Source organism: Eschrichtius robustus, chromosome 4 (genome assembly GCF_028021215.1).
Source record: "Eschrichtius robustus isolate mEscRob2 chromosome 4, mEscRob2.pri, whole genome shotgun sequence".
Taxonomy (NCBI): Eukaryota; Metazoa; Chordata; class Mammalia; order Artiodactyla; family Eschrichtiidae; genus Eschrichtius; species Eschrichtius robustus.
Genome location: NC_090827.1, coordinates 13,969,620 through 13,994,726, shown reverse-complemented (window position 1 = coordinate 13,994,726; position 25,107 = coordinate 13,969,620). Strand labels below are relative to the sequence as shown.

The window sequence follows — 25,107 nt, the reverse complement described above, 5'->3', positions numbered from 1 at the left end:
TATCAATTATAAGTATTAATTGGTTTGATTAATCCATGTCTCTAAGGAGGCAAGAGATCACTTTTTCCCCCAGTCATCAATATTGACATAAACAAGTAAAATGGCTCCAGTTTGTTTTATATCAGAAAATCTGTGTGGTCTCTTCCCCATCAGAAGGTGGGTGTGAGATAAAAACAAGGAACTAGGAAGATTCTCTATTTCAAAAAATAGTAATCTAGAAAATAATAAGCTAAAGACAAAAAGTAATAGAATAATGGCTCCTATAAGATTGAAATTCAGGTAGCAGAAATTTCAAAAATATAACCTATAAGGAAAATTATCAAAAAAGAAAACAAAGCAACAACAACCAAAGCTTTAGACTAGAAAAGACTTGTAAATCCCATTATCACCTCTTCATAGTTGTGTAACATTTTACAAGCTGCTTAATTTATTTGAACCTCAGATTGTTTGCAGAAAAATAGAGATGAAATTACCGAATTTGAAAAGTTATTATGAAGGTTTGTTAAGTTTCCCTTTTCCCTTTACTCTGTCCTGATGTTTAGTCATTTTAGATTGACTTAAAAACTTCATTGAAAAGCAGATCTCACATATACACATTATCTGTCAGGATCTCAGAAAAACACAGCTTAATTTGACATAAGAAATACACTGACAAATCATGTAGACCTAAAGTTTGTCAGACTGAAAACAGGCTTGTAAGATGTTTCCAGTGACTTTAAACTGAACTAAAAAGAACCATCAAGGGAGCTAAAATTCCATCAATGAAGTGTGGTGTAGGAGAAACAACTTGAAACTAAGAATCATTTTTATTTTTCTGTGTAAGGAGAGGCAAGTCATATACCCTCTGTGGACCCCATTCCCTCAACACTTCATAATACTATTTAGTATTCAACAAAATAATGTGTGAGAAAGTGATCTGTGAACTTTAATGTGCTCTGATCATTACTGCAGTACCATTTATTGAGTGTCATTTGTCAGGCACCGTGTTAAGAGCATTAGATAATATTTCACTTACTTTTCATTATGAGCTTGTAAAGTAAATGTTATTATACATACCGTACAAACAAAATAAAACCTGAGGCACAGGATGATTATATTATATATCCATAGTAACACAGTTAACCAATTTCATAGCCAGGATTGAACCTATCTTGCTGACTGCAAAACCAGAATTCTTGCCCAAAATGCTACTTTGTTCCTGAGACAAAACTTATTATTCTATAATTCAATATTTGGTATCTGTTGATAAATAACACATTATTTTTATTCATAAGTAATAGATACGTTGAATACTAGATCTTGTTGATCTCATTATTTGTCCCAGACTGATGTGCTCATTGTCCTCTCCAACTCTGATTGGCAGGTGTTAATGGAACAACGTATTTCACTAAGCTCTCATGTTGCAATACTGTACTTTTAATCTTATGCACTGTCCTTACAGAAGAAAAAAAAAAAAAACTTTCACAAGGAATTTGACAAGTTGGTGAATTGTAAAACAGTTATATTTCTTTATGAGAAGAAAAACAATCTGCCCTTGTTTATTCATATTCATGTGCTGAACTATTTAATCCACTTGTAAGGGGGTGGGGTACAAAAGTTCTAGAAACAACAGTAAAACACAAATGGAACACAAGCCCTCCACTGGGAGGAATTCACTTTGCTTACAAAGAAGAACTGTACTTTTTATAAAGATGATCTCCTGATGTAGGCAGTGTGTGCCAACGGAAAAGACTGAAAGATATTCAGTGGGGAAGACGTTCTCCATTTATTTTATTCGTACAAAGCCCTTTATAATTTTCAAAAACTCCTTATTCTATTTTTACTTAACAGCCTCCATTCAGTAAGCTGAAAGTTTACTTTGTGTTCTGTTTTCTGTTAGAAATTCAAGGCCGTAGGAGATGCTGTGACTATACATGTGAAAACAGGACCCAGAGTTGACAGTAAGGTTTAGTTGGCTTTACCTCATTTATAATGATCCAGTGACAGTCAAAAGCAACCAAATTTGTCTCCACAACCTGGAATAGAAAACAAGCCAGCCATCAGTCAGCATTAATTGTGAAAAACAAACCAAACTAAATAGATATACTTGGCAAATGGCAAAAATGTATCACAGGTTAGAAAGGTCTTTGTTACTCAACTGAAGATGGAAAACCGTTAGAGTAAAACATGGTCGAAGCATTTGTGTTCATCTTGTAAGTGCATTGTAGACGTTCTAATTAAGTTTGAAAGTATAATGAATTAAAACCCCAGAAAAACAAAGGTTTCAACTGAAAAATAATATAAATAATAATGTTTAGTGATTCAACCGAGAGTAGAGTTCCAAACACATTTCCTAGTCCAAATAAACTTTGATGAACTTCTATAATCCACCTAATAAATATCTAAGTACATATCCTTCCATAATCTGGCTCTAACTTAACATTTTTATCTGCTACTTCCCTGTGTATACGTTTGTCATTGTCTTAACAAAGTAAAATGCTCTATGTTCTGAAAAGTTTTGTGTATGTGTATTCTAAGGAGATCCAATCATAAAATTATCTGAATGTAAAGACTAAAAGTAATGGACATTATATTAGCACAAGTTATAGGTGGGTAATTTCAGTAGTTTTGCTAATAATATGAACAGAAAGAAAACTTATGTAAAAGAAAAATAAACTATATATAGGTAGCAATCCTGACTGAATAACTTTGGATAAATTGATTCTAAATGATCCTTAGCTTAGGCCAAAAAAAGCAACCCTTGTACAGGTGCATGTCCACGTGTGTGCGTGTATGTGTGTGTACAGAGGTAGCTTTTGTATCAAAGTTTCCATTCTATCCAATTTTATCGTACATATTCTAAGACATGTTCTTATGATTCATGTCATGGAACATATAGATATATGTTAGGTTAGACTGTTTTATAAGAGATTACTGTGTTATTTTCAGCCATAATACCAAAAGCTTGAGTTTTAAGTGAAGATGCTTTCTAAAAACTAGCAAGGAATTGTTATAAAGTGTGAATTACTTTTGGGCATTAGTCTTTGTCCTACTGAGAAATGCCTACTGAAAGATTCATTGAATCACGAGAAACACAATAGGAAATACACCTGTGCGATTCAATACTTTCTCAAAGTATATACTTATTTGCAGAATATTTTTTAAAATTTTGGTATAAATTTTAAACTATTTCCATATACATCAGATAGATTCTTATGACCTTACTAAGGTGCATAGATAACATATTATCATAGAAGTGAGGACACGTTATCTTTTTTTGTTATACAATTATTATCTTTTTTTAAAAAATATATGCATGTTCAACCTTTAGATGAAACAATGTAGAAAATATGACCCATGGCAGTTTTCAGTTTTAGCTAAAAAAAATCACTTCAAACCAGTAATGGCATCCCTTATTTCTAATTTTATAATTATTTTTCTTAAATAATCTTAGACAAACCATCAGTAATTTATTAGCAATAAAAAGCATTAAAAACCAAATGGCACCTCCATAAGAATTTAAAGGAATACAAACTGGAGACTCAGATATAGGGAAAATAGTTCTATGGATAAAAAAGAAAGAAATATATATATATGAGGGAAAAAACGTATGACTGAAATACGGAAATAGGAAGAATTCAGAGAAAAGAGAAGTGAAAGCTAAGATATAGGTTGAAAGTACTTCTGAAGCAATATAGCAGTAGAGTGACGAGACGACTCAATTTAGCTTAAATTGTCCCCATTTAGATAATCTGTATCATGTGGCAAGATTAAGCAAAATTTAGTCTATGAGAATTCTGCATCAACCTGTGGAACTTTTTAAGTGAAAAGTTGTTTTGTGCAACAGCATTTATGAAATAAGTGGAAGTTAAGAGTTACAATGGTAACACTGATAGTTTGTCTAGACCATAAAATTTATTCATCTTTCACATTCTCTGCCTTGAAATAAGCTTTCAGGCAAAAGGATGAAACACTCCATAGGTGTAGGCTCAATCTTGTGTTTCAGCAAAGGAGAAAGGCAAATATTTCGTCTGAGGCCATGATTCTACTAACTATACCACCCTCCTTTACTTAGGGTTGGCAGGGAAACAATCTCTTACTCTTGCCTTTGGTTTTACTCACGAATACTAAAATATGAGTTTCCCTGGTGGCGCAGTGGTTAAGAATCCGCCTGCCAAGGCAGTGGACACGGGTTCGAGCCCTGGTCCGGGAAGATCCCAGATGCCGCGGAGCAACTAAGCCCGTGCGCCACAGCTACTGAGCCTGTGCTCTAGAGCCCGTGGGCCACAACTACTGAAGCCCAAGTGCCTAGAGCCCGTGCTCTGCAACAAGAGAAGCCACCGCAATGAGAAGCCTGCGCACCACAGCTAAGAGTAGCCCCCGCTCGCCGCAACTAGAGAAGCCCGTGCGCAGCAACGCAGCCCTAACACAGCCAAAAATAAATAAATTAATTTTTAAAAACTAAAATATTAGACACTTTGCAGTACACATTTGAGATGAGGGGGAAATATGAGCACATTACTACAGATACAGTAATAAATCATTTACCACAATAGCTCGAGTTCATGGAACAGACCCCACTCCCCTACTCCCTGATGTGGTACTGCGCTAACACTGCAATAAACCCCTGTTATGTTCAGACGTTGCATTTTGGGTTTACTGATTAGAGTAACTTAGCCTATCTCTTTATTGCAATACATTTTTACTAATCTTAGCTAGGCACCTTCTTCTAACCTTAATAAATTTTAATAAACATACTTATTAGAGTAATTTTAAATTTTGTGATTTTATAAAGGCATGATTTCAAAACTGTGCAATGTTTGTTGGCCTCTTCATAAATACTGAATGCTCAGGACTTTTTTATGATCCCATTTTTCTTTGGGGAAGGAAAACAAGTTACATCAGAAAAGTACTTAACAATGAAAAAGTAGTCTCGTCCCTTTAATTATATAACAAAATATACATGTATACACAACTAAAATCTATGTATTACTGCAACACCATGTTATAAAGAAGCTTTGAAACTTTTTTATTGCTATGTTGTACACAGAAAGTTAATGCTTCCACTACCTATCTCAGGAGCTGTCCACTAAAAGAGGAATATAATTTCCTTAGGTCTAGGTTAATGTCTTCATGCACAACAAATGATCTGGCATGACTTCTCTGATTTTTTATAATCGAATGTTATTAAAAGTGAGCAATGTAAAAAGCCACTAATTAAAAAGGTATCTGATACCTGTAATGGAAGGAGTATTTATAAGGGACATAAAAAGATGATGGGGACTTCAATAGCCTAGACCTTGGAAACTTACTATGTATCTATTTACATTAGGTGTATATATATTTATATATATTATATTGATATCTATATATAATCTACTACTATATCTATACTGGTATGTAACATATATGTATGTATGTATATACCCAGAGAAGTAAAATTTACAGTAGAGTTAAAAGAAAAGGTAAAAAGGAGTGATAATATTGTTTATGCTTTTCCCATCTAATCAAATGGAGCTAACATGTGGTGAACATTCTTAGGAAAGACATATTTACATAAAAAGAAATTCTCAGTATTTGTGTAGATAACAAATGTCAAACAACTACTATAAATCTGAAATCAATTCATCTGAAAATTTTTAAATTTTTTATTAATATTAATCACTTCCATTTGATATACTTTAGCTTAAGTAATGTTATATCAAACTAATTGCATTACCAACTTGAAGGACTGAATTATGTTTGGATAAAGGATTAAGAAGCAATTGTAAGACATCCTAGAATATTTTAAGCCTTCATACTTATCTTCAGTTGTACTAGAACTCAACAGGGAAAATTGTTTTTTTCTTGTCTTCCTTACCTAAGTAGCACATCTCCTATTTCAACAGTAAACATATTTGAAGTCAATGAAAAAGATTAAGCAATTTGATTGAAGTATTTCCTTTTTTGCCCAGTGGCAACCTATTTTATATCTAAGTCCATCACTGTTACAGTTGTTTGGTCTCACTCTGTGGATTCTTATAAATGTCTAGCAAGTTAGTACATCTTAATTGTACTATTTAACCCAAAATTTCAAAAAAAAATTTTTGACTGCTATGAAATAATGATGGTCCTAAAAAATAATGTATATTTTATTACCATTATAATAATAAGCACTGCCCAAAAGATCACATTATGCTTGGGCTATCAAAAGAAAGTGGCAGGTCAGTAAGAAAAAACTAACCAATGAAGACTCTAGTAGGTTTGGTTACAAAATAACAGGAAGAAAGGAAGTATGGATTTTTCTTGGTCATCTGTTTCTCTCCCCTCTTGCCCCATGCTTCTCTCTTATCACTACACATGTAGAGGGAGCTTGGGGCATATTCATATAGGGTTGCTACCACATCAATATATAGTAACATAGTTATAACAAATGAGACTACCCTACCTCCCAAGAAGCTGAGCTTACTTTAAGAGAACTGAACAAAAAAGGGGGAAAAACAAAATCAAGTCCTGTCAGGAAGACAAGTGATGAGTAAGGACAGACCATCTGTCACTGGCAGGAACTTTAGAACTTCTGAATCTTTAGAAAAGCCCGACAATTTATCACCATGTCTTCCATCATCCGTTCTCAAATCTTGAGATGTGCTAAATATAAGACATTCCGAAGCAAAGAAACTGCCAGAGCGTGTATCTCACTGATAATAAATGTGGAACAGTTCCTACGAGCACAGAGGAAAATTTAATTGACTCAACAATAACAGCAGCATGCTGTTTTTCACTCAACCTTGTAGCTTAACTAAATTAAGCTCACTCCCTTTGCAGGATATACTACATATTACACATTTATGCAAAGGGTTCCTGTGCTCTGTACATCTGCAGCAGCAAAGATACCAGGTGTTTGCTTCCTATCCCTGCCCATTCCAAATCACCAAGTGGAATCCTCGGAGTCAGTGGCCTGCCTGGGGAAAGACACCACAGTTATTTGGAGCAAGTGGTCAGAGAAATACTAAAAAGCTACTCCCTTCCTGGCTCCTCACCTACTGCAATACTATAGCTTATATCAGCATTTCTAGAAGTGTATTCTGTGGAACACTATTTCCACTAAACTTTGTAAGCATTCAGAAGCCAAATAGATTTAGAAATGCCAAGTTAAGCTAAGTTGAATAGATGTCATTACTGCATTAATCCTCAAAGCTTTTAACAGGTTAATATCAACACTGAAATATAATTAATATAAAAATCATATTAATGCATAATATTGTTTCATATATTATTATTTTGAGCATATGATTTCAGACTTATGAGCTCTAAAGTCAGAGAGTTTTCTCTATTTTCTTACAGTGTGACTTTGAACAAATTACCAATTCTGTAAGCCTCAGTTTCCTAATATGTCACTAGGGTTAATGATAGTGCCCATGTGATAGAATCATGACAAAGATTAAATGTAATAATAGCACATAGTAAACTCTCAATAAATACCAACTCATCATATTTTAATGAATGTGCTTTACGGATCTCCAAGGTAAGATATTTGGAATTTAGCATATTCCAAATGATTTTGACCATAGAAACCATTTTTTCCACTACAGATCTCATGGCATTAGTACTTTTGAGTTGATGTAGACCAGAATCAATGCTACTTAGCTACACATTTCTAACAATTCTAAAATTTTACTGAAGCACCATGAGGAATTTTGTAATTTTAAAAACATGGCCTTACAATAATCCTACAGAGAGTCGAAGTAACAAAGGCTATTTTTCACAAAACAAGAACATATATTAAAAAAATCTGAATTACCATATTTTATGTAAAACCCAAACACATATGTAAGAGTTCTGACAAAATAGTGACACTTATTCTTCTTTCTTTTTATTCTTTTTCTCCATTTCTAATTAAAATAAGACAAAACCAAACCAAACCACTATCCTCTTTTCCAATAAAATACAGAAAGGGTGTATATCATGTATAAAATTAATATTGCATAGCAGATTTTTAGCAATAGATTCATGGATTTATAGTACAAAGTCAATATCCGGTTGCCTGAGTGTCATATATATATTGCACTACCACAGACTTCTGCTAGAAAACACAATACAATTAAATACTATAATTCTCTGAAATGCAGAGTGACAACACGAAGCTCCAACCTTAAGGTACACTAAACATGTACGTGACTTTGCTTTGCTCTGTTTTTGTTTTTAGCTTATTTGGTTTTTGTTTTTCTTCTCACTAGAAGAACTGAAGCCACAGTATAAAGAGACACTAGGGTATCATTTGTGTAGATTCCATTTTTAAATCCCAAGAATATCCAGCAGATGGCATCAGTAATCTCTTGCGCTGACAGTGGGCAGCAAGAGGCTATTCTGAAAAGACTGTCTTGTTTGCATTTCCCCTGGAGCTCAGCATGGATCCCCAACTCTCTTCTGTTCTTATCCAAGCAGCCACTATCTGCCATCCCACTCTGTGCCTTTTGCTTTAGAATCTCTGCTCTGATCTTCCAGCTGGAAGACCACAAATACACTTTCATCCAAATCCTCTTGCCATTACTGCCAAAGTTATTTCATAAACGGATATGCTAGAATTATAGTTACTGCTGTGCAGTTGGGTCTTCCCACACCCCCTGGGAGGTGGAAGTATGCCACCACTGAGATCTGGCCAACAGTATGCTACCTGCTATGCTTCTTAAAGTGGAAGGATGGGCACTAACGTAAGAAAATAGAGAATCTGTGTTCATCATACGGCATAGACCACATTCCTGTGTCCTAAATTATTGAACAGTGATTAAAAGTGAAGTCATGATTTCAATACTTTGCCTGATGAAGCTATAAATAAACACTTGACAATTATTTCCAGTGTGGGGACCATTGTGTTACTGTTTTAACTCTGTTTCTGCTTGCATTGGGATTCTTTTAGATGTCAGCTGTAGTGATTAAAGAAAGGTACATTATCCCAAAACAATTAAGAAAAGCAGTGTTTGTTGAAGGACCACTCATCCCTTGCCGTGTCTGTTTTATCATATTCTAATATGTTAACTTTTAGCACAAGACAGGAATTACATTAAAATATTTATTTTACTTTATTTTTTGAAAGCTAAGTGACCCTTGGCAGAGTAAATTAATTCTTAAGTATAACTGGCCAAAAAAATAAATATAAGTTCTCATTTGGATGTTGATCAGAGCTTAAAATGATGATTTGGGGACACTCTGGCACTTAATTGCTAGGTTTTAGGAAGTAAGGCTTTCTTGGTATCTAGAAGCAAATAAAGAAAAAAAATCTTATAGAGAAGTCTACTGATCACATCAAAAGGCAACATACAGGCCCTTCACAACTGTGAACTTTCATGCTTTTGCTCTGTTCCTTTTGATCTGTTCTCTTTTCTCTCTCCCTGACAAAGTACTTCTCAAAATTCAAAGACTGAAACACATGTCAAATCCTTTCCCACCCCTACCTCCCTAACCCCAAGCAGTATTGTTCCCCTTCTTGAACTCTCTAACACTGTGCCTTTATTCCAGTCTTAATTAAATAGTGTGTAGTTATGTAACTGGCTGTGAGGGCGTCTTGTGTTTTATATCCCACTTACTCCCTGTGCTTCAGCTGGACCGCTTTCTTGCTGGTCCTCAGCACCCAAGACTTGCACTTGGCTCCTCCTTCCCTTCATCTAGCTTTCTGTCTAAATATCACTCCATCAGGCCTGCCTTCCATGATACCCATCCTTGCTCTCCCTATGCACTTATCCCACATGAGACACACACACACACACACACACACACACACACACACACTCTTACTGTCTCTTTTTGTGCACCAAAATATAAGCTTCACAGAAGTGAGAATTTCATTTAGATTACTGGTCCATATCCTTAGAATAATCATAAGCAGATAAGGTTTCAATAAAACTTGTTGCCAGGCACGAGGCAGATTTTCACTAAATATTGTCTGTGGAGAAAAGGTAATTATATAGCCCTAACTCATGTTTATACATCTGTGGATCCCAACTTCACCTAAAACCAAACCATTCAATAAACTTGTATTGACAGGAAGTCATTAGCTGGAATTTAACTTCAAAAAATTAAATAATCAGAAAGTGACCCAATTTACACTTTATCAACTGAGGTGATCTTGATTATTTTCATGGTAATGAAGTATAGAAATACAATATTTCAAATCTCCAAAGTCAAATACCTCAGAACTTGGAGGCTATGTGATATTAGAAAAAGAACACAAAATTTGAATAACGGGGCTTGAGTTTAAATGCTGGGTCTTTTTATTGACAGTCAGCTATGTTACTTACTCTGAGTCTCAGTTCCCTGATTATCTGAATAACAGTTTTTTCACAGATGTATAGCGAGGATTAAACGGATGAATGTATCTAAAGCACCTGTAACAGTATGTATTGAAAAATGTTGATCTCTTTCTTTCATTAACCCTCTTTCCCTTCTTTACTCAGCTTGCTGCAGTAATTTTGACAGTACTCACAGGAGACTATGAATGTATTTATTCAATTTAGTAAGTGTTTATTGAATATCATTTATAGAATATCAATGATAATAATAAAAGCTAATACTAATTGAGTGGTTACTATGTGCCAGGCACTTAGTGCTTTTATAACTTATTTAATGCTCACAATATCCTTATGACGTGAGCAATACATTTATGTCCAACTTGCATATGAAAAAGCTGAAGTAAATTACCCAAATCATAAAGCCAGGGGTGGAAGCTGGAGTCAATAATTAGTAAATATCTTTTCTATATAATATTTTCATAGCCCTACTTCCCCAAGTTTCAGAAACTATTATGCTTTCTTAAAAGTTAAAATACTTACAATTGAATATTATATAATATATAAATACTTATAAACAATGTTACAGAACATTGTGTGGTATACACTGGAGTTTTATGGATTTGAACTCCATTGAACTTATTATTGCATCTACTATACACCTTTGAGAGAAAGAATGATCCATTGAAGAATTTAAGAAATGCCAATGATTTCACCCACGATTCTGTACCACGGCCATTTGTCTTAGAGTGGTGTAAGAAAATTTGCTTTTCTTTCAGTGAGTCTTAGTTCCCATATTCTTTTCAGAATGTAACTTGCTATACTGATTAACTGATCAAATCTATCTACCTATCTATCATCTATCTATCTATCTATCTTAGTCTGATTGATTGTCAGGCCGAAGGGCCAAGAGCTTCTAGAAGAAAAAATGGACAATGAGTCTTGGGTATTGTGGCAATAAGGCATTAGCATCTAGCTTTTGCTGTTAGTTAATCAGTTTACTACTGTTCTTGTGTAACTTGGCCATATTCTGGGTTTTCAATAGCGCATCATTGATGAAGCCACTATGGAAGCTGACTATTACTTATTAAAAGACATTCCTAGTTGGATATTTCTGTTATCCCTGGGCTCTTCCAGTATTTCACAGGGACTCTGCTTTCTAAAATATCAAGAATGGTATAAAATGCTGATAATTCTAGAATCAAAAGACTTCATGGGGGAAAAAAAGTCTTTAAAAAGGTCTTATCCAAAAGAAAACAAAGCATCCAAAAGAAAAACAAAGAAATGAAAATTGTGAACTTCCATGGCCATATTCCTAAAGTGACTGTGTTGGTCATTCTCAAGATATTTCAGCTCATTGGAGGTATGATCCTTGAACTTTTTACAGAATTAAAACAGCGCCGTCAAGCTTTCTAATGTTTCCAAGTTTCTTTCATAGCTTTTTCCATAAAAAGTATACCTTGTAGCCTAGTGTAAAAAAATGTTTTCAATAACGTTGGACTTGACGGCATGGACACTTTCCAGAATTCCAAGCAATTGACTCTCCCGTCTGTGCTATTTCACTATAGTGAAATATAAACCATCTTCTTCTTACCACTGACAAATCACCTTATGGTGTTAGAACTGTGTTTAGTAACAAAATGTCAGTTGAAACTGAGGCACCAACTGCTGAATGCTCAAATTAAATGTCATTTGTAGAACAGAATTCAGAGTTTGACAAAGGAACCCGGGCTATGATCGCATGATATAAGAATATTCAAAATCATCTTATACATTTTAGAATTTTCATTGATCTTAAACATCTTGATGAATTTTTTCAACTTTTAAAAAACTGTTTATATATATATGCTTATCTGTCAGTGTTTATAGTGCACAATTTCTACAAAATGACTAGTGTTACCCTGAATGTTGTTTACATGCCTTAGAATACACTGCTGCACCTTTCCTAGAAATGGATCACACAACTATGTGGTTTAGTGTCACTGCAAAAACATGGCTTCCAACCTTTACTGGATACTTGATTCCAGCTAGCAATTCTCCGGGTATGTATTATCAGTTTTGCTCCTTCCCGTTTCCCATGACAGTAACAATCAACCTTCAACCAGCTCCCCTAGCCCATTTCCTTACAACTTCACCAGTAACTATTTCCTAGTTAAAGTAATGATCAATGGGTAGACATGATTTTAAGCCCTCAAATTTCTGTCCCTCTAAAATCTGAAGCAAAGCAAGCAAATAAACAAAATCCCTATTTGAATAATACTAGCTAACATTTTGGGGTTTGTACTACCTGTGAGAAGCAACGGTAAAGATTTTAGTGTCTTTCATCAGTTAGGTCTCCTAACAACCCTTTGAAGGTAGTCACTAATATTTTCTCTATTTTACAAATAAATACACACCATCTTAACTTCATTCATCCCCTCTCTTCACTCCACAGTGAAAATAGGCACTCTTTCTCCTAAAAAGGGCCTAATCTTTTCAACAGAACTTTAGGTCCCTTTATTCTTTCCCCCTTAGGGAATCTGCAGCATCAGTTACCTACACACTCTTGTGCCTTCCATATCTCTCCTTTTATCACCTATGAGATGCTAGACTTCCTTCCACCTAACACATGATCTCTCAACCGACTTGTACAGACAATCTTCTCAAATATTGCCTATGATTGTTTTCTCTTTTTTTACACCTCCCATCCACATCTCAATCATTCTGGCTTCTGTCCACAAACACAAACCCCATCACCACCCGCAAAGCCTCTTCCATTTGGCCAGCCTCTAAGTGTCTTCAGGATCCCCCTTCACCATGATTATCATCATCACCTCTAAGAAGTCATCCATGATCACTACCCCCTCTCCCCCACAAATTCCTCTTCTAAATGTAGACATATACCACTGTCACTGAACATATCTAATTATATTTTAATTACCTTTTTAATTTGTCTACTTCTCCACTACATCAAAATCTTCTTGAGGCAGGAATGGTGTTTTATCTATTTTTATATTCCCAACCACTAACTCTGAACCTGTCTCATAATAGACATTAAATGATTATTGTGAACTGGGTGAGAATTATCATGTTAGAGGGTTTCTTTGCCTCATAGCCCCGCAGCCTGTGTGAACTGCCTGCAACTGCAGGTGAAAACAGTTTCCAGCATATCGTCGTGTCCCATCTCAAGAGTCTATGTCTCTCATCTTCTCTACCTGAGGACCTTCTCCAGCTTATTTGGCTATACGCAAATATAACCTAGATGTAGGGGTATGTTAGCATCACTGCAGGTCAACTCTCAACCAATGGGGATGGGAGAAAGTAGATAAAGGCTTCAGTCTCCCCACCTTCCAGTGGGATGATTCTGAGGTATATTCCACACACAGTTTCTAAGAAGGTTCACCATAGGATTAAGCCCTGTTTGCCCACATTTGTAATCCATTTCTGTAACACATTTTTTTTCAATTATTTTACTGAAGTATAGACGATTTACAATGTTGTGTCAGTCTCTGCTGTACAGCAGTGTGACTCAGTTATACACATATATACATTCTTTGTTTATATTCTTTTCCATTATGGTTTATCACAGGATATTGAATATATTTAGTTCCCTATGCTATACATTAGGACCTTGTTGTTTATCCATTCTAAATGTAATAGTTTGCATCTACCGACCCCAAACTCCCACTCCATCCCTCTCCCTCTCCCCTCCTCCTTGGCAACCACAAGTCTGTTCTCTATGTCTATGAATCTGTTTCTGTTTTGTAGATAGGTTCATTTGTGGCATATTTTAGATTCCACATATAAGTGATATCATATGGTATTTGTCTTTCTCTTTCTGACTCACTTCATTTAGTATGATAACCTCTAGTTTCATCCATGTTGCTGAAAATGCCATTATTTCATTCTTTTTTATGGCTGAGTAGTATTCCACTGTATATATGTACCACATCTTCTTTATCCATTCATGTGTCTATGGACATTTAGGTGTTTCCATGTTTTGGCTATTGTGAATAGTGCTGTTACGAATATAGGGGTGCATGTATCTTTTTGAATTACAGTTTTGTCAAGGTATGTTCCCAGGAGTGGGATTGCTGGATCATATGTTAATTTTATTTTTATTTTTCTGAGGAACCTCCATACTGTTTTCCATAGTGGCTGTGCCAACTTACATTCCCACCAACAGGCATTTTTGTGACACATTCTTGACTGGCTTTTCTCTTTACTCTCTCATGCTCATCATTTCCTCACTTGTGCTTTTTGGGACCAATTCCCTAATAAACCATCTGCACCCAAGTCCTTGTCTCAGGATCTGTACCAGTAACTCCAACTAAGGCAGCCTTCCTACACAAAACACATAATTTACTACACATGAATAGGGAATAGCTCCTCTAGTTAAAATGAATTCTTGAGAAGTAAAAAAGTTCTTGACAAATTAAAATAATGCACAATCTGTCCATAGGACTTGTCTTTCTAAAACAGATCACTGAGACACTCTCATAATTCTGAAAAACTTTGATGTCACTTTGTAGACTGTACTTGAGGCTTCTTTACCTTGGTGATCCTCAGTTTTAGCACACACTAGAATTACCTGGAGGGCTTTTTAAACACAAATTGCTGGGCCCACCCCAGGGTCTCTGATTTTGAAGATCTGTCATGGAGTCTGAGAATTTGCATTTCTAACAAGTTGATGCCCATGTTGCAGGTTTAGTGAATTATTTTGAGATCCACTGCTTTATAAAAAGCCCTGGTCAGGCACTGAGTGTGATGACTTGGCATTGATTCTATATCCATTCAATTAATTTAACAATATCATTCAACCTTTTTGAGCACCTGACATATACTAGCCACAGGGCTGGGACTGGAGTTGTTCCACTGACCAAGACAGACTTGGTCTTTGTTGTAAGTGAGCTTTCAGCTTAGCTCCACGGGATACTTATTAGGAATATGAAAAAATATAATATTGCCTGCCAGTGTACATGTAATATTCTAAAACAAACAACTAAATCCATACATCTTTGCATAGGAGAAAAGATGAAAGAATATAGTCATTTTAAGTCTATTGTCTTAAAGTAGCTTCTTATTTGAAGTAAACTTCTGTGTACATATTAAAATATTGCTATTTACACCCCATTCATTGTGGCATAAATCATACCCTTACACAAATTATTCTGATCACACAATTTTCCATTTGGAGTGATGGGTTATTATTTAAAAGAATTAAATTTAGGAGATTGGTAAACATAAACATTGTTTTTATTTTACTACCATGTTTTTTTTTTCATCCCCAAGTGATAAGGTCAGCCTTGAGTACAGGCTACCAATTATATCCTGAAATAACATCATTAGATTTGCCTGTTCTTTATTTTTTATATGCCATTCCAGGTTCAACCGTGACAGTCAGTTTTGCTAAGTTGTTAAATAAATGATGGGTCAAGATTTGTTTTAACTAACTCCAGGCAGATAAAGAGAAAAGAAAAAAAATGTTCTGAAGATTACTGTATGTATTTCTTCTCTTTAGTCAGTTTTATTTTTTGAGAATTAATTTTTATTGGGAATTATACAATGGGACTAAGCTGTGTCTCTGTCACTAGCATTGAGGCCACAAATGCTGCGTGGCACAACTGTGGTTCATAATTCAAGGAGTGGCTTGGGAATACGTGCCAGGACCTTCCTGGTCCATATTAAAGAGTTACAAACTGATTTGGAATCTCCTATATGTTTCATAGCTTACTTAAATACTTAGCACTGTTTCACAGGATACTTTCATATTTAGCCTAATTTCACAGTTTACTCAGGTCAGAATACAAAGTCAGACAGCAAAGAAGATTATTAGATAATAATTCCCTGGTCTCCCTCAGACCCAAGAGATGCGCTAATGGCTGCAATTTGAAGGCTACCTGTTTTCCGCTCTAGAGAAATTTGAAAACAGTCATAATGCAGGCTGATTGACAAGCTTCGAAAGCATTTCTTCCAAGATGCCTTGAAGACTTTCTTTGAGTATTCTGACAGTTCTTATTCTTGTGAGAATTAAGGACAAGGACATAGTTGAAGTAAATATCATTCTCTGATCTGGTCACCACAATTGTTGAAATGGAATGATATGGCTTTAGCTTGTATGATTGTTTTATTTTACAGACACTGGTATAACACAGAGTTTTAAAATATATACATATATATGCTCCCACTACAGACTAAGTCATTATTGTCTAACGAAGAAAGAGCCTATGATAGTTTAGTTTAGTATGCTCGTTCCTATAGACACGAGTACACTCTGACTTGCAGTATGATTAGCTCAATGCTAATAAAGTTATGGGTCCAGCTCCTGTGTAGGTAAATTATTATTCTTTTCTTCCAAAATCATGGTTATATCCATAAGACACTAGTTCCAACAAAAATAACTGAACAGTACCCTATCACCATTGAGTCTTCGAATGTGGAATGTAGATGGCTAATATTGCTATTATAGAGAGATATTGGGAAAGCATAAAAAAAAATGCTGAATGGTCATGCAGAAATGGATAGAAGACATTCTGAGTAAAATGAGCAAATTCTGGTGACATTTTCCAGAACATAGTGGATGGAAATAAACTTTTAGTGAAACATTATTGATAAATAAAATATACCTAAAATGAACTGTGAATAAATGGAAAGCTGAGATTGATACTTTTATGCAAATTGTTACATATTCCTTGACACAAAGAATTGATATGCCAGGACATATTGGACTTAGAAACAGTTGGTGACACACAGAAGACAACAAGCCAAATCTGGATGTGACAAAAAGAAAAAATATGAATAATGTTTTTGCAGTTATTTTTAAAATAAGATATTTTAAACAATCTTTAAAGTTGACAAATTGAAGATTTAGAGTAACTACCATATGTACAATTTATGATTTGTAAAAAAATTCATACTTACATTTAAGGAGAATTTGTTAAAAATTAAAAATTACATATTAAAAATAATCACATGGGCTCAATTATACTCAACAAATTGATGTTTCTAATTACAAAGACTATGGTAAAAGAATCTCTCTCAACATTCGAGAAGTAGGTATACAGGCTACTAGGAAGACAGCTTGCTAATGCAGTTAAGATTCTGGTGTACAGAGTGGGAAGAAGCAAATAAGCAGTATTTCTTACCAACTGATGTTTAAATAGGACTGAATTCTTTCTAGGTTTTTTTTTTTTTTGTCATAGAATAATACCATTAAATTATTATAAAGACTCTATTCAGTTTCAACCTTTTTTTCTTAAAACAAAAAACATAATAAAAACCTCCATTTAAAAGTCATTGTCAAGTGGTTCACCAAAATGTCAAGGGCCATCCAATCTGCCAAATTTCTGAATGGAGTTGAGGAGACAGTAAATTTTAAAAAAAGAATAAATTTTACCTTGAGAGCTGAATTAAGTCCTCTTTATTAAGTCAATGGCTGATCCAATTTATAGAAATCAATAGTGGCTTTTGAGATGTAGTTTAATAAAATATAGAAATCTATATTAAATTCTAAAAATATCAAGGATATAAACAAAAAGTCTATGTCAAGACACTAGAGTTTATTGTTATTATTGTTTTAATAAAAGCAAAACAAAAGTGCTAGATCATTCCCTTTCTTAAGACACTTTATTTTGGGAAAAATTATGACATAAAGAGGATGAGCTCTCTAAACTATGTAAACTTAAAATGTAATACAAAAGAGAGATGCAAAAACAATTTGACAAGTTTGAACTTTAGTAGTTGTAAATATGCTCCTCCAAAGAGGGCAACAAAGTCAGCACCTAGAGTAGTATCGTTTTCTGAGTTCAAGATTTTCTATTCCATTAATCATTTTCAAAAGTTACTGCTTTTCAGCAGTCAATAATGCGAATATTTACACAGGTTTTAAAGACTGGCGAAAAGTGATGATATTGAAAAATTCCAAATGAGAAATTTAAAGTCAAATTACGATGGTAATGCTATGTATGCTAGTTATATTTCACTTCTGTAACTAAATTAGAAGGGAAAAAACATTGAAAGCAGAGGCAAGAAGAGCTTAGTTTAAAATTGTTCTTTAAGAAAACCAATGGATATATGGGTGGTTTAGTGATGTACTGAACAAAAGTTATTCAGTGAAAGTACGCACATTGAATGAACAATCTGAGCCTCCCTGGAACCATGAAAAAAATGTTCACATGGTAATATTAATGATAATACTGAATAAGGATTTAGTTATAAATGTGTTAAAACTATATAGGGAGGAAAGGGTAATTTTGTGTGAAATAACATATATAAGCTACATTTCATGTTAGTCTTTCAATAGATAATATCAAGAACTGAAAAATCAAGTAAAAGCAGTGTGGAAATGTTATTTTAAATATTTAGCTATCAGAAGTAGATAAAACAAAACAGGTATGAAAGTTTACCTCCATAGAGTGTGAAGAGAAAGAGAGGAGGGAGGAAGCAACTCCTATTGTTCATTATTAGTTTTATAAATACTTAAAAATGTTTACTGAGTACATGTGAAATTTTGATAAAATTAAATTTATTTTTAAAAATTGGGTGTAAATTCTTTGATCACACTAGTACAGAAAGGAACTATTTTTTAAAAATAACCTATATGGAAATAACCCAAGAAAAATATTTTCTAAATAATTTTTGTTAAAAATTTGCTCAAAATTCATTAAGGTATAATTAATAGCTACAGTTTTAAAGTCTATCTTTTCCTTTTATGAATTGAATAAATTTGATGTGTAACATTATGTAAGTTTAAGATGTACAGCATGTTACTTTGATACTTTATATATTGTAATATGCCAATGTAGTAATATTTATCACATTATATAATTACAGTACAATATTGTCTACAGTCATTATACTGTGCATTAGATCTCTATGGTTTATTTACTACTTGTTACAAGTTTGAACCTTAAACATCATTGCTCTTATTCCCCACCCCCCATCCCCTGGTAATCCATTTTACTCTCTGTTTTTTGTAAGATTAACTTTCTTAGATTCCATATATAAGTGATGTCATACAGTACTTGTCTTTCTCTGTCTGACTTATCTCGAGTAGCATAATGTGCTTAAGGTTCATCCATGTTATGGCAAATGGCAGAATGTCTTTCTCATGGCTGAATAATATTCCATCATGTATATGACTGCATCTTTTTAATCTATTCATCAATTGATGGGCATTTGGATTGTTTCTATATCTTGGCTTTTGGAATAATACTGCAAAAAACATGGGAGTGCATGCATCTCATAGAAATTCTGTTTTCATTTCCTTTGGGTATATACACAGAAGTGGAATTGCTGGATTGTATGGCAGATCTATTTTTAATTTTTTGAGAAACCTTAATATAGTTTTCCATAGTAGCTGGACAAATTTACATTCCCATCAACAACATAAAAGGGCTCCCTTTTTACCACATTCTCACCAGCACCTGTTGTCTCTTGTCTTCTTGATGGCAGCCATTCTAACAGATGTGAGGTAATATCTCATTATGGTTTTGTTTTGCATTTCCCTGATGATTAGTGATGTTGAACATCTTTTCACATGCCTGCTGTCCATTTTGATGTCCTCTTTGGATAAATCTCTATTTAGTTCTTTACCCATTTTTTAGTCAGATTACTTGATATTTTTGTTATTGTTGTTATTGAGTTAGCTGAGTTCTTTATATATTTTGAATATTAATGCCGTATCTGAAATATGGTTCACAAAATTTTTCTTCCATTCTGTAGGTTGTCTTTTCACTTTGTTGTTTCTTTTACTATGCAGAAGCTTTTGAGTTTTATGTAGTCCCATTTGTTGAATTTTGCTTTTGTTGTTTGTGCTTTTGGCATCATGCCCAAAATATTATTGCCAAGATCAATACCGATGAGCTTTTTCCCCAAGTTCACTTCTAGGAGTTTTACGGTATCAAGTTTTATGTTCAGGTCCTTGATACATTTTGAGTTAATTTGTGAGTGGTGTGAGATAGGGGCCCAGTTTCATTGTTCTGTATGTCTATCTCCAGTTTTCCCAGCACTTTTGTTAAAGAGATTATCCTTTCCCCATTGAGTATTCTTGGCGTCCTTGTCAAATATTAATTGACTGTATATGCCAGGGCTTAATTCTGGGCTTTCTAGTCTGTTCCATTACTCAGTGTATCTATTTTTGTGCCAGTACCATACTACTATTATTACTATTGTTTTGTAGTATAGTTTGAAATTCAGAAGTGTGATACCTCCAGTTTTGTTGTTTTTACACAGTGTTGCTGTGGCTATCTGGGGTCTTTTGTGGTTCCAAACAAATTCTAGAATTGTTTCTTCTGTTTCTGTGAAGAATGCCTTTGGTATTTTAATAGGGACTGTATCAAATCTATACATGGCTTTGGGTAGTATGGTCATTTTAACAATATTAATTCTTCAGACCCATGAACATGGGATGTCTTTCCATTTGTTTGTATCTTCCTCAATTTCTTTCAGTAAAGATTTGTAGTTTTCTTTGTACTGATCTTTCACTTCCTTGGTTAAAATTATTCCTAAGTATTTTATTGTTTTTGATGCTATTTTGAATGGAATGGTTTTATTTCTTTTTCAGACGCTTCTTTATTAGTGTAAAGGAAGGCAATTGATTTTGGTATGTTGATTTTGTATACGACTACTTTACTGAAATCATTGATTAATTCCAACAGTTTTTGACTGACTCTTTACAACTTTCTTTATATAGGATCTTATCATCAGCAAATAACAACAGTTTTACTTCTTCCATTCTGAATTGGATGCACTTTATTTATTTGTCTTGCTTATTTGTTCTAGCTAGGACTTCCAGGTACTATACTGAATAGGAGTGCTAAGAGTGGGCATCCTTGCCTTGTTCCTGATCTTTGGAAAAATCTTTCAATTTCCCTACCTTTAGTATACTGTTAGCCATGGGTTTGTCGTATATGTTCTGTATTATGTTGAGGTATGTTCCTCCTATTCCCAATCTGTGAAGAGTTATCATAAAAAGATGTTTTATTTAGTCAAATGCTTATTCTGTGTCTATTGAGATTATCATGTGATTTTTATCTGTTATTTTATTGATGTTTATATATTACATTATTGATTTGCATATTTGAACCATCCTTGCATCCCAGGGATAAATCATGCTGTGTTATCCTTTTAATCATGCTGTGTTATCCTTTTAATGTGTTCTTGAATTCAGTTTGCTAATATTTTGTTGAAAATCTTTGCAACTATATTCATTAGGGATGTTGGCCTATAGTTGTCTAGGTTGTGTCCTTACCTGGTTTTGGTATCAAAGTAATGTTGACCTCATAGAATGAGTTTGGAAGAGTTCCCTTCTCCTCAATATTTTGGAGGAGTTTTGAGAAGAACTGGTATTAATTCTTCTTTAAAATTCTCTTTCAGAGAAGCTACCTGGTCCTGCAGTTTTTTATGTTGGGAGTTGGTTGATTACTGATTCAATCTCTTTATTTGTTATTGGTCTGTTCTTAGTTTCTATTTCTTCCTGATTCAATCTTGGTAGGTTGTGTGTTTCTAGAAATAAATCCATTTCTTTTAGGTTATGTAATTTGTTGGCATATGGCTTTTCATAGTAGTCTCATAATTCTACGGATTTCTGTAGTATCAGTTGCAATCTTTCCTCTTTTATTTCTAATTTTATTTATTTGAATCCTGTCTCTTCTTTTCTAGCTAAAGGTTTATCAATTTTGTTTTTCTTTTCAAAGAACAATCTCTTCATTTTGTTAATCCTTTCTATTGTTTTTCTGCCTCTATTTCATTTATTTCTGCTCTGATCCTTATCATTTCCTTCCTTGTACTAACTTTGGGCGTAATATGTTCTTCTTTTTCTAGATCCTTAAGGTGTAAAGTTGTTTATTTGAGATCTTTCTTATCTCTTAATATATGTGTTTATTACTAGAAACTTTCCTCTAAGAACAGCTTTTACTGCACTCCACAATATTTGATATGTTGTGTTTTCATTTTAATTTGTTTCAAGATACATTTTATTTACCTTTTGATTTCTTCTCTGACCCAAAGTTGTTCTGAAGTGTGTTGTTCAGTTTCCATATATGTGTAGATCTTCTCAAGTTCCTCTTGTTGATTTCTAGTTTCATACCACTGTGGTCAGAGAAGATAGGTGGTATTTCAATCTTCTTAAATTTACTAAGTTTTGTTTTGTGGTCTATCACACAATCTATCCTGGAAAATGTTCCATATGAACTTGAGAAGAATGTGTATTCTGCTGCTGTTGGATTGAATGTTCTATATATGTCTATTAAGTCAATTTGTTCTAAAGTGTTGTTCAATTCCAATGTTTCCTTGTTGATTTTCTTTCTGAAAGATCTATTCATTGCTGGTGGGGTACTGAAGTCCTCTACAATTATTGTATTGTTGTGTATTTCTCTCTTAAGATCAGTTATTGTTTAATATATTTCACTGCTCAGGTGTTGAGAGCATATTTATTTATGATTGTTATATCTTCTTGATATATTGCCCACTTAATCATTATATAGTGACTTTTTTGTCTCTTGTTATTATTTTTGGCTTGAAGTCTATTTTGTCTTATATAAGTATGACTATGCCCACTTTCTTTTTGTTTCTATTTGCTTGGAATATCATTTTCCATTCTTTCACTTTGAGCCTACATGTGTCTTTAGAACTGAAATGAGTATCCTATAGGCAACATATAGTTGGGTCTTGTGTTTTTTTGTTTTTTCTTTTTTAATCCATCCAGTCACTCTATGCCTTTTGATTGGTGAGTTCAATCCATTTACATTTAGGGAGATTATGGATATGTAAGGATTTACTACTGCCACTTTATCTTTTGCCTTCTGCTTATTTTGTCTCTCCATTGTTTCTTTTTCATTATGTTTCTGTCTACTTTATAGTTCTTGGTTTTCCATGGTGATTTGCTCAGTCTTCCCTTTATGTTTTAAATTTTTGCTTTGTGATTACCATGAGGTTTACATAAAACCTTTCATTGATAAAACAGTCTTTTTACTGCTGATAGAAATTTCTCTTCATTCACCTATAAAGATTCCATCCTTTTACTCTTCCCCTTTTATGTTTTTGATGTCACAAATTATCTCTTTTTATCATGTGATTTTGTTACAAGTTATAGTAGCTATAGTTGTTTTTAATGTCTTTTCCTTTAACCCTTATGCCATAGTTAAGTTCACTACTGTAAAAAAGAGTTACGATATTCTAATTCTGACTATTTATCATATTAATCAGAGTTTCTTGTAGTTCTTTTTGTTTCAGCTCAAAGAGATCTTTTCAACATTTCTTGTAAGGCAGGTCTAGTGGTGATAAACTCACTCAGCTTTTGTTTGTCTGGGAAAGTCTTTATTTCTTCTTCATATCTGAAGGATAATTTTGCCAGAGAGAGTATTCCTGGCCAGCAGTTTTTATCTTCCAATATTTTGAATGTCATTCCACTCTCCCCTAGCCTGTAGAGTTTCTGCTGAGAAATCTGCTGGAAATCTAGTGGGGGTTCTTTCATAGGTCACTGTCCTTTTTTCCCTGGCTGCCTTTAAAATTCTTTATCATTGACTTTTAACAGTTTTAATGTAATGTGTCTTGAAGAGGGTTTGTGCATTGAGATAATAAGATGTTCTCTTAGCTTTGTGGACTTGTATATCCAGTTCCTCTCCTAGGTTTGGAAAGTTCTCAGCTCTTATTTCTTTAAATATGTTTTCTGCTCCCATTTTTCTCTTTTCTCCTTCTTTTATACCCATTACACTTTTTGTGGCTTTTCTAATGGAGTCAGATTGTTCTTGTAGCATTTCTTTACTTTTTAAAAATCTTAGTTCTCTTTCCTCTTCCACCTGAATCATTTCTATATTTCTATCCTTGAGCTTGCTTATCCTCTCTTTCATCTGACCTGTTCTATTTCCAGTACTTTCTAATGCATTCTTCATCACATTTATTGAGTTCTTCAGCTCCAGGAATTTTGTTTGGGGTTTTTTTTTTTTTTTTTTTTTGGTTTGTTTGTGTGTGTGTGTGTTTGTGTGTGTGTGTGTTATTTTTTGTTTTTAGAATTTTTATCCCTTTGGTAAAGTGCTCCTTCAGTTAATTAATTTTATTCCTGAGATCACTGTATTGCCTTTCTGATTTTTCTTGTAGCTCACTGAACTTTTTCATGACAGCTATTTTAAATTCTTTATCAGTTAGATTCCAATATTTCATGTCTTTGGGTTTAGTTACTGTAAAATTATCCTTTTTTGTGATACCATGTTAGCGTGATTTTTTCATGGTGTGTGATGAAAAGTGTCTCTGCTGCTTTATTTGAAATAATGAACACCTTTCTTATTTAGGCAGGTCTTGGATTAATTTGATTCTAGCAATTCAACAGGTTGGTAGTTGATAGCCTTCCTTGCATTCTCCAGAAGGTGGCACTATAGCACAAGTTTTTGGTTTCTCCTACCTGACTCACCACTAAGGTTGGGAGTGCACCCAACAAAATATACAAACAGCTCATGCAGGTCAATATCAAAAAAAAAACAAACAACCTAATCCAAAAATGGGCAGAAGAGACCTAAATAGACATTTCTCCAAAGAAGATATACAGATAGCCAACAAACACATGAAATCATTAGAGAAATGCAAATCAAAACTAAAATGAGGTATCACCTCACACCAGTCAGAATGGCCATCATCAAAAAATCTACAAACAATAAATGCTGGAGAGGGTGTGGAGAAAAGGGAACCCTCTTGCACTGTTGGTGGGAATGTAAATTGATACAGCCACTGTGGAGAACAGTATGGAGGTTCCTTAAAAAACTAAAAATAGAACTACCATATGACTCAGCAATCCCACTACTGGGCATATACTCTGAGAAAACCATAATTCAAAAGAGTCATGTACCACAATGTTCATTGCAGCTCTATTTACAATAGTCAGGACATGGAAGCA

The 25,107-nt window shown here is 34.0% G+C and overlaps 1 protein-coding gene across 2 annotated transcripts in view; it reads right to left on the bottom strand.

Moving 5' to 3' along the window:
- The window catches only part of GRID2 (glutamate ionotropic receptor delta type subunit 2), a 1,411,147-nt gene that overhangs the window by 547,007 nt on the left and 839,033 nt on the right, over window positions 1-25,107 (bottom strand). For both annotated transcript variants that reach the window (XM_068542054.1, XM_068542055.1), the window contains one exon: window positions 1,962-2,015. In XM_068542054.1, coding sequence (XP_068398155.1) covers window positions 1,962-2,015 — 54 coding nt within the window. The remainder of the gene's footprint in view (window positions 1-1,961; window positions 2,016-25,107) is intronic.